Genomic DNA, 12,012 nt, shown 5'->3' on the forward strand with positions numbered 1-12,012 from the left:
AACATTATAAAAAAGAAACACCATGTAATATTAACATTATGGAAAGTATCATGATTGGCAAGGAGCCTTTTCTCCACCTAATTGAAGTTATTTGAGAATTTTCAAGTTTAGCTGTCTTATAGTAAAATAAAAATAAATCTATAGCATTATTAATTAGTGTTATATGTAATTCCTTTAAAAGAAAAAATTAAATGCATGCAGATATGTAATTTATATATTTTGATAAATAGGATGTTATTTAAATTCTATTTTAGTATTAGTTTTGAAAACCTGAACTGCCATAAAAATAGAGTAAAGAAAAATAATTTAAAGAGAAAACTAGAAAAAACATTAAGAAGAAGAACAGTGGTGTGCGTTATATTTAGGATGATATCCAGATACTAGTAATATATATATATATATATATATATATATATATATATATATATATATATATTGGTTATGTCGTGAGTTTTTTTAGTGTACTTGTGAGACCAAAAGGACTTTAAAACTTGAAAAATATTATACAAGTTATAAAGAAATGTATTTCTTTCTTGTAATAAAAATTAATTTTAATTTTACTTGTAAAACTAATAAATAATTTTATAAAACTTATTATTTATTACAATTTAGATATTTAAATAATTAAAGTAAAAACAAATCCAGCCTCCCTTTGATGTCTTGGATCCATCCCTGACTAATCTCATTTAAAAAATAAAATATTTTCTTAAATTATCTTTTATTAGAATTTGTTATAAAAAAAATTAGAAATACAATCTCAATTAAAACTTATTTTGACGATGATATCATTGAATAAATTAAAATTAGTTGAAATTTATTTATATTTAAAATATGATATATATATATATATATATATATTTTTTTTTTTTGTTTATTATATTCTAGATGAAGTCAGTTGAGATTATACAGTAACTTTAAGACTCAATCGAAGGTGACCGAACAGATTATTCTACACAAATATTATCAATCATCAAGAAAGTTGAGAATATTCCATACTAATAATATCTAAAAAAATATAATAACTTCAAGACAATTCTATTACTTAGAACGTCAAATATCCCTCAGTAATGTCAAACGAATAAGCACTTTTTGAAACAAAAAAAGAAATACTCTGTGCTCACAATTACATATGTTACTAGTTGAGAGTTGAGATTCGGGGGTTGAACATTCAGAGAGTCCAACAAACAAAGCAAATTAGCCACCGTGTACGTGAACATAAATACATTAATCTTTTTCTAAACTTTAATTATTCAGCATCTCCACCATCTTTCGAATTGACACATGAGACCTTTGAATTGGCCTGTTCCAACTCCAAATCCTTTTCCATGCTCACTTCAGCAATCTCTTCCAAGGGCTTGTAAGTGTAACACCAAATACAAATTCCAAAATAAACCAGATTCAACACTTGAATCCCACTTACAAGCAAGTAATAGTACTCCAATCTACCCCTATTGAGGTTCCTATCAGGCAACCAATTCCTCTCCTTACTGCCACTATACTTATGCACAAGTGTCACAACAAATGTACCAGCATAGCTCCCAAGTGCTATCACTATACAATACAAAGCAGTAGCACTGCTTCTCATGCTTTCAGGTGATTGATCATAGAGAAACTCAAAGAGTCCAACAGACATAAAAACATCAGCCAAACCATGAAGACAATACTGAGGTACCAACCAGAACACACTTATTGGAATAGTTGCACTTGGACTATCCAATAAGTGGTACTTTTCAGCAACAGCTTTTCTCTTGATTTCAACTGGTGCTGAAACCAATGTGGCTATAGTGTTGATCACAAAGCCTATTGCCATTCTTTGTATGCAGGTGATTGCTGAAGGGTTCTTGGTGAATCTGCGAATGAACGGAACGAAAAGGCGTTCGTATACAATGACTCCTGTCATCATGGTTAGTACACTGAAAATGGACATGCTGGCTGGGGAAATTTGGAATGAGTGAGAGAGGTGTCGGTCCATCGTTCGAGCTTGTTGAATCACAAAGCTGGGAAGGTGTGATGATGCAGCTATGAGTAAAATTCCTGATGAGGAAATTGGAAGGATTCTGATGATGGATTTTAGCTCCTCAACTCTGTGCACTGTGGCCAATTTCCACAAGTTTGGTGGTGCATTTGGGTCTCTGGCATCCTCCCCTGTGACAATTGCTGCCTTGTCTAACCATCTGTGGATACATATTGAGCATTAGTGAAGTAATGTTTAGTGTGCAAATCCATTCACTACTGTATTGTGAAGTTATTTGCAATGTTGGGTCAGTGAAGTCCTCTTAGTTCCTGTTATTTTTGCAATTCATGAAATCAATGTGAAATCGTTTATTTTCATGCACATATAAAAGTAAACTAATTAACACTAATTGCAGTTTCATCAAAGTTCTCTTGGTATGTCTTCCTTTTTTATCCTTATACTAACCTTTCTTAATTATTTGAAATACATTATTGACATCACCTAAACATTACACTAACACTCCTGTTACTCAAAAAACAATTATAATGTGTACTTTTATAAGGAGATGGTTGTAAACATTTCAAAAATATGAAGTCATATAAAAAAAAAAAAAACTCGAGAGACATCAATATAAGTTGCTCTGTATAAAATCAAGAGCCTTAAAAGATAAAATGAACTTTAAGTAAATGGGAAAACATGACAATAATAAACTGGTTGTTGCTTCCTGCACTCTTTCTGGAATGTTTTTTTTTTACCTTCTCTGGAATGATAATTCCGGAAGCCAAAAAAGGAAGTGCATTTCGAAATGTAATTTTACATTCGGGATTGACCATTCTGAAAAGCAAAAGGAGAGTGCAGCAAGGAACTGGAAAGTGTAAGAAGCAATAGCCTAATAAACTCAACCCAACCCCACTGTTAATAGTCCAAATTATTGGATTGGATCAAAAGAACCAAATATTTTGACTTACTTAAATTGATCCGTGTGTAAGAGCCTTCCTTCCAAACAAATAGCAGCATCGAGGTCCCTATCTTGGTACAAAAACTTGGGATCACTTGGTAAAGTCTCATTCCTCTTCTTTATAGCTGCCACAATCACTTGGGCCAAACGAACCAAAGGGCTCCCTTCTGGTTTCTCAGTCTTATAAAGTGGTGAGCCCAACACAAAGGCTATGATGGATACAAGCATGACAATAGTTGGTATGCCAAAGCCCCAACCCCAGCCAGTGTTGTCTTGAATGTAAACCACAATGGTCAAGGCACTAAGAGAAGCCAATCCAAGGCTGAAAAAGTACCAATTGAAGAGGTTCCATTTCCTAGATGCCACACCATTTTTTGTCATGTCAAATTGGTCCCCCAGAAAGGGCACAACACAAGGCCTAATGCCACCGGATCCAAGAGATGTGAGGAGGAGAGAGATGTAGAGCATGCTCAGCTGTGAGGATGTGGCTTCTTGGCAATTCTCTTGTGTTGGACATGGTGGGGGGCGAAAATGGGGTAGTATAGCTGATACTGTTAAACTTATCAATCCCTGTATCAAGCAAGAGAATGAAAAAATAATTAGAATTTACCCTATACTAAAATGGAAGCTTCCAAGAATTCAAAGATGCTTCAAGTTTGAGAGTTTTAAAATCTAAATTGACGAAAATAATTGAATTTAATTTTCTTTTTAGTAATGAAGGTGAGTTTATGATATGCTTTTTGTGGTTTTTCACATGTATCCTATTTCAGCAATTATGTTCGAGACATGATCAGATATTACGTGTTAACATTTTTTCTAACAAGAATTCAAATATTGGTTTAAAGGGAAATGTAGAAAAAAAACATGTGGGAAAAAGAGCATAGCACACTTAAGGAGCAAGTGAATGGATATTGAATCTAAAAAATTTAGAGATAAAGTAAAAAGTAAAAAATGTTAATAATTTGTACACAGATTTAAGGAAAATATTTGATGTATTAAAATCCATCTTGAGTGTCTTTATCTACTTTGCAAACATCATATATCTTGGACAAGTTATCTATTAGGATAAGTTTAATTTTATTTGTTAGCTTTCTGATTTTCTAGCTTTCAGGGCTTTTTTGTTTTGTTATTTGGAGGTGTGGCTTATACAATGGCTATAACTCTAAGTTATATGAAAAAAATAGTAGCATCCTGCGAATGCGATTCTCTGTTTCATTCTATGTTTACGGCTAACAGTGGTATCAGAGGAAGAGGTAGAGATCGAGGTCAAGATGGTGGATGAGAAAGAGAAAGTCATGGAAATAATGATGACATTAGGCATTAATTTCAAATTTGATAATCAATTTTGAGACACAGGTATTAAATAGTAATGGAGGAGAGAAAATTTTTGATAATTTGTTGGTTTTTTTGGAGGAAATTATAAAAAAGAGAGGAGAGAAGAGAGACAATAAATTGTTCTCAGTAACGATACAATAAATAGCAAAAGATAAACTAATTAGATAACAAGATATTAGTAAAATAGAATATTAAAACTAACTTGCTCCTTAAAGATAAAAATCACTTATTGACTAGGCTAATCAATTAAAACTGACTTACTCCTAAAATATAGGAAATCAACTTATTTACTAAATCCTATTTTAAAAACTGAAAAATAAAATATTATGCAGTTACAAAAAGTATATCTTCAACACAATTCAAAAGTGCAGGGGTTTAGATGTCATACATAGATTTGATCATTATAATTTTGAATGTTATACTAAATTCCCTGACAAAGAAAGGGGAGAGACATCAAATATTGCAGAAAAGCAAGAAGTAGAAACCTTGTTGATGGCTGTGAAAGACAATAAAGAATTTCATTTAGATGTCTGATATGGATACATGTGGTAACAACCGCATATGTGGAAGTAACTCAAGTAAGTCTTCCTTTTCTTATTAAAATGAAGATTTTTGTTCCTAGAGTTTTAGAGATAGCTCTACTGTTGATGTAATGAGAAAGGGTTAAGACTATCATATATGTTACTAAGTCGAGGAGTAATTCGTTAAGTGGTTGTCAATTGTAGGAATTTTATTAAGAAAATAACTATACAGAAAGGTGTTACTGGGATTTATGATGCCTGAAGGGGTGTTATTGGTATCATTCAAATGAGTTCAAATAGGTTATTTCCATTAATGATTGAGAGTGCTCAATCTTGCTTGGTGGTTGAAGAGTCTTCAATAGAAAAACATGGTTTTGGCACTTTCGTTATGGACTTATGGGCATTTGCACTTTGGTGGATTGAAGACTCTTCAATAGAAAAACATGAAGAGTGGACTTCACAAATTAGCATTTCCCCAAGTTTGTGAAGAATGTGTTGTCAGCAAGCAGTACCATTCTCAATTTCCACAAGGAAAATCATGGAGTGCCAAAATGCTTTGGAATTAGTTCTATTGGGCATTTGTGGACAGATAAACCCAGTCTCTAATGGAGGCAAAAGGTATTCAATTACTTCTATTGATGATTATGCTAAAAAAAACACATGGACTTAGTTTTTGCAGGAGAAATCAAAAGTTTTTAGTACATTTTAAAGCTTCAAGGCACATGTTGAGAATTGTTGAATTGTGGAATGCAGGCCAATTGGAGAGTGTGGATGGACTAGTATGTGTTTAAGTTTGGAATGTATAGTTAATTAGGTTCAAGCAGTGTCAACTTATTTACAGTTTTCTCTATTTTGTCAAATGTGGGAACTGTACATTCTTCAAACAAGAATGAAATTGAAAAGACTATTATATACACGTTAGTAATTGAAATATAGGAAAAACTAATGTTTATAAATGTTGGGAGTACTTGTATACTCTTAATTAGGGTGACCTAATCGAAAAAGTGAGGCCTAAAACAAAAATTGAGAAAAAAAAATATATTTTAAAGAAAAGATTGATATATGAGACTTTTTAATTAACATGTGTGATATTTTTTTACTTTAAAAAAATTAATAATAAATGTTAATAGATTTAAAACTCGAGTTTTATTTCTTTTAGTCTCAAAGTTGAGCATATTTTTAATTATTTACTAATGTAATTGAAATATTAAGTGTACTTGGAAGGTTCATGAGTGTGATATAGGCAATTATGAGTGAATGAGATTGTATGGAGAAAAGGAGAAAGGAAGTAACCAGTTGATAGATAAGAGAAGCAATAGTAATGGTCCAAAAGCGGCCAGCAAAGGACTCAGCAATGAGAGCACCAAGAAGAGGGGTGAAGCTACCCGTTCCAACAAAGATTGTGAGAATGTTGGAGGCAGATACCAATGGCATGTTCAGCACTTGGGTAAGGTAACTTATCAAGTTGCCATTAAAACCAGCTACTGCAAATCTATCACAGAATTCATTTGCTGCATATATGCACATTAAATTAAACTAGTCAAAATCAACCACAAAATCCATAAAGAATGTGAAATCCGACAGTGGACACTACAGGATGCATGACTCCCTTTTTTTTCTCCATTTAATTAATGTTTACTTCACAATATTATGATATCCATCTTATGAGTGGCATCCGATGTAAGTTAAAACATTATGAATAAAAATAGAAAAATATACTACATATTCTTTGTAATACATTCAATGAAATTTATTAAAATTTATAAAATTATGAGAATTTTTTAAATAAAAAATGTGATTTACATTATATAAATTTCAATTAATAGTTATTATCCCCGAAAGAGTATATTGAAATCTTAATAAGTGTTCTTAAAGTATTAAGGAAAAAGAAAAATATTTTTATTGGAATACATAAAATTATACACTCTCCTATGCTATCCAGGATAAATATTTTCATTTTAATTTTTTACCTAATGTCTTAATAGTACCGGTTAACAAGACCCTATCAATATATCATAGTAGTAAGAATATCATATTCAGGGACGGACAGTGGGGAGAAGGAGGGGCCACCAAGACCCTTTGTGTATATATGAGTAAAAAAGAAAAATTAAGTTAAAAAACAATTATTAATAAAGAGAAATGTATAAGAAAAATAGGTTTTAAATTGATATTTGTTTAATTTTCTTCTAGTAGCAGATGATGTTTTTAGTCTACACATATATAAAATTAATAATATATATTTTTGTTAAATTTATTATTTATCATATAATTAATATTTGTTAAAAGTTAGATATTTAATAATGAGTACGACTCTTGTAAAAATATTATCTTATGTGAGAATAATTAATAACAATCATCGAATCAATATTAAAAATAATAAATAATTAAGATTAAAATATTTAAAATTAAATTAAATATATCATCAAATCTCAAAAACATTAACCAAACAAATTTATAAAGATTTCAATTATTATTCTCTAAAATATTTTAATTAACCCATCATCATTATGATTATCATTGTCACTTCTATGATTACTGTTACAACCACCATCATAATCGTTGTCACCATCACCACTATTATCAACCGTCACGACCTTTATTGTCATGACTTTTTTCATCGTTACCGTCACTATCATGACTACTGTTACAATCATCATCATCATCATCATCATTGTCGTTGTCATTGCTACCATCACCTCCTTCAACACCGATGATGATGGCAATGAGGACGATTATAATGGTAATGGTAAAAATAATGGTTATACCAATAGAAATGGTCACAGTCATGGTGATAATAATGAGTTAAGGATAATTAAAATATTTTATGATATAATTTGTTTGATGAATCTTTTAGAGATTTAATGGTTATATTATATTTTAATTTTAGTTTTTAAATATTTTTATCTTTAATAATTTATTATATTTAATCATAATAATTATTATTAATTATTCTAAAGTTTTCACGTAAGAATATACTCTGAAAGGAGTAATATTTTTTTAAATAATTGTTCTGATTGTTATTAATTGTCCCTTTGATACACACTCGATCTGTCCCTCATTATATTTATCTAGGAAACTGTAATTCAAGTGGCTAGGCCTCTTTTTAACATAATTAATGTCATGATGTTCTCTCTTGAGTCTATTCTGAAAGAGTAACCCGCAAAAGACTGCAGTTGCATGTGCGCCGAGTGAAGCATATGTAATAGCTAGCCTAATAGGTGTGATGTGAAGTTAATTAGTATCATGTGCACAGTGAGGGATTTATATGTAGTATGATATCAAGTTAAAACTAATTTAAAATCACGGGCAGTGAGTGAAGCATAAGGTATTACAGTATCAGTTTTTTACCTGCTGAAACTGCAGTTTCATGTTTTTTTATAAGCACTGCAGTTTCATCTCAGTAAAACATATTTTTAGCTAAAGCAATTCTCAAAATTCTAACCAAAATCAATACTACTGATAAGATGTGCTTAGGTCGGAATTCACTTTGATTATGACCGCTAACTGTTAGAAAGAGAAATTACACAATGAAAATTGTCCCGAGAGGCATTCAGTAATATTAGTAAACACTCTGTTTTTTTTTAAAAAATAAAATAATTGAATAGTGAAATTACAAAAAAGAAAAAAAGTGTATTGGGGTTAAAAAAAAACTAACTATGCAGATAACATATATTAAAACAATTTTTGATGAGTAAAAAATAATATATTAAATAAAAATCAAATTTTAATTTAAATAAATAGTATAAATTTGAAAAAGAAGACATTATCATATATGTTGAAAATGTTAATAGAGAAAAATTAATCAAGTCATAATGATGACAGATAGTAAAATTCAATAAAAAGAATGTATTTCCAACAAAACTCATAAATAATAAATATCAAATAAGCATTATTTATAATTTTAAGATATAATACCGGAAAGTAAAGTGATTAATAAAGTGATCACAACAAATATTAAAGTTACTTTAAATAGTTGTCCTTATAAATATATAAAATCAAATACTCTCACACCTCATGTGATATTAACATAGAGGTTATCAATCATGCATGTTTATACATCATATATATATATATATATATATATAATTAGTGATTGATAAAACTAATAAATATTTCTCATAAATATTATAATGATAAAAAATATTAAATTTTTTTAAGGAAAAAATGTTAACATAAGAACTGTGATTAATTAAGTTAAATATTTTAATTATTTTTTATATTTAAAATTAAGTATAATAATGTTAATTTTATTAAACTTTAAAATAAATGAATCCTAAATAATCATGCATTTCAATAAAAGAAATCGTCAAAAAAATAATAAATTTGAAATATAAAATATAGGCCTTACAAGACGAAGGTAAGATGATTTTAGTCAAAAGATTGATTCAATTTGTGAGTTAATTAATTAACAACTTGACTTAATAAGAAAATGGTTAAATTGCTGGCACATGAAGTCTTTCATATATTTTAAGTAATGATTAATTAAGAAAGGAAGCTAACATCGACCACTAGATTGAGAATACATATAATAAGACAAATTTCAATAAAGTTCATTAAAAAAAGTCTTTAACGTAGCCCTCCAAAGATTACGATCTTTTTTTCTTTTTATTTTTTGTTACACTACTAGATTAGTCGTCATGGACTAAAATAGTGACAATTAAACAAACAACTTAAGCTAGAACTGGATGACAAAAAAACTTTTTGGGAAATTAATTTCTAATAGCTACTATTTTTATAACTTAAAAAATAAAAAAATAAAAAATAGAGAATAAAATATAATTACAACTGTTGAATAGAAAATTAATAATCATATAATTCATTGTTCATCACAATACTAGTGTCTATTTCTAATCAATAAACAGAAACTGACCAAGGATGAAAGGCAATGTTCGGATTCCTCCACGACGATGCTGGCGTTTCCGTGTCTCTTCTTTCACCGCCACCTCGCTCTTCTCTATCTCCATATCTGCTATTGATTTCTGCAACTCGTCCTTTGCAGTCTTTGCACTCATCTATATATAGACATTATTGCATATATATAGATATATATGTGGCCACACTGTCCTTGTAGCCTGTAGCTGGGTAACAAAAATAACATAATGACAATAATAATTGTTTATTCCTAGTTTTGGTTCCTCTCGATTTGAGTTATTATTGGACAGAGAAGAAAAGGTGTAGAGAAGTTTTATTCACTTCTTAATTATAAATTTGACATTTTAGTTTTAATCTGCTTTTTTATTTCAAAAGGTTGTGTAAGAAACACGGAAAACAACTTTTTTATATATATTTTTCTTGTATAAATATTTTAAAATAAGAAACATTAAAAATAAGGTGACAGTTTTGTGATTTAAAAGTGAAAAAAATAATAAAAATATGAAATAGATATAAGGGGGAGTTTACTTGCACTTTTGTTTCTTGTTTTTATTTTTTGTTTTTACTTTTTAATTACAAAAATACCACATTGTTTTAAATATATTTTATTTTTTTATCAATAAATATTAATTTTTGTTAACATAAGTGTTTCCTTTTTCCTTAATTATCTCACCTATTTTATATCTTCGTTTTTTTTAATCTATTTTATGTTAATAAGAATTTGTATAAGAAATGGAGAAAACAGAAAAAAAAGGTTGTTTTCGGTGTTTCCTGTACAATATTTAAAAATAAAAAATATATTAAAAAAACAAGGTAACATTTTTGCAATTAAAAATAAAAAATGAATCCTAAAGTTTCTATCAAGGTTTCTTTGGAACTGAAGTATTTGTTTGCAGTTTTAGGACTACTAATATGTTTAGCTATTCAAATTAAGCGTGTATGCCTATTTTTTTATTGTTTATTTCTTTCTTCTTCTTTTTTTTCTGCTTTATTGTTTATTTTCTTATGTATTGGTATAAACTTATAATGATTTTTTTAGCATCTTATATTTTGTAAGTCTCATTGAAAATTTTCAATTAATAATCATTTAAAAATATATATTAGCAATAATAATAATAATAATAAAACCAATATAGAGTGACGACTTTTGCATGTGCTATTCTGTCCCAATTTATAAAGTTTGTCCCCATTTCATTTATTTGTATGTGGTTGACGGTTGTGCACGGGAATAAGGAAACAATAAACAATATAGTTTATATAAAAAAATGGTTTAATTACAATTTATTGCCTTTCAATCTTAGAAAATGCGTGATTTTGAATCTCTCGATTTTTTGAAGATAGTTAATTAGTTTCTATTTAATAAAATAAGCAACTTTAATAGACCTGTAACTAATTTTTTTTTCATACATAAAACTTTCAAGTTTTTATTTGTTTACTCAAAACATTATCACAAATTGAATCTTTTAAACTGTTCTAAATCTTTTCCAATTCAAGCAAATTTTTCTTTGTTGTAGTTAATTTTTATTCTTACATAAACTCGTCAAATTCTCTTATATATATATATATATATATATATATATATATATATATATTAATTTGAAGTATTTACAAATTATAAAATATGCTCTTTTTAGTCACAGTGAAGTTGAGGGACTAATTACATTTCATGAATTTGAAAGATTAAAAAGAATAAATTTTTTAATTGAGAGACTAAAACAAAAAATATCCCAAATTTAAAAGACAAAAATATATTTAAGCTTTTTAATTTATAAACATAGTCATCCAACTAAATTTCGATGAGAAAAGCTCTTCTTAAAATGAAAACTCCAAAATTATAATTTTTTAAAATTTAACTTATTTTCAATGAGTAACTGCTGTTAATAACTACTTCATTTTTCTAATAGAAATTAGTTAATTATATGAAAAATATAGTTAGAAATTAAACTTAATAATTGGGAAAAATAAATACTTTCAACTTTAATTATATTTTTCTAATACAAATATACTTGTTTTTATTTGCAAATTGTACCAGATTTTAAAATCTTAGGAATCTTTTACCCATCTTAATTCAAGGTGACAACTCAAAGTTTAGTAATTAAAATAGTTCATGATTGACTCTCTTCTTTGACTAATCGATATCATCTTCTTTGACTAATCGATATCATCATGCGAGTGCATGCAAGTTGTTAGAAAATAATAATAACTCTATCTGTGTTGAGATGGCTAAATTTTCACGTCAACTTGCTTCTCTTGCTCGTTTCTAATACTAATAATAAATAGGAAAAAGATACACAGACATCAGCACAGTTCCAATACCACTCCAGTATGATTTACATATGAGTTTTCGATCGGGCTGATTCATGGAATTGTTA

At 28.5% G+C, this 12,012-nt stretch overlaps 1 protein-coding gene across 1 annotated transcript; it reads right to left on the reverse strand.

The window, feature by feature from the left end:
* Nucleotides 1-975: 975 nt before the first annotated feature.
* On the reverse strand, nt 976-9,872 carry LOC100786998 (protein NRT1/ PTR FAMILY 3.1). The gene is made up of 4 exons (XM_006576705.4): nt 9,639-9,872; nt 6,062-6,279; nt 2,923-3,482; nt 976-2,174 (listed from the first exon to the last, which is right to left on the reverse strand). Exons 1-4 carry the CDS (start codon nt 9,778-9,780, stop codon nt 1,247-1,249), a joined length of 1,848 nt encoding a protein of 615 aa, XP_006576768.2. The 5' UTR covers nt 9,781-9,872; the 3' UTR covers nt 976-1,246.
* Nucleotides 9,873-12,012: the final 2,140 nt, after the last annotated feature.

This window comes from Glycine max, chromosome 3 (assembly GCF_000004515.6).
Source record: "Glycine max cultivar Williams 82 chromosome 3, Glycine_max_v4.0, whole genome shotgun sequence".
NCBI lineage: Eukaryota > Viridiplantae > Streptophyta > Magnoliopsida > Fabales > Fabaceae > Glycine > Glycine max.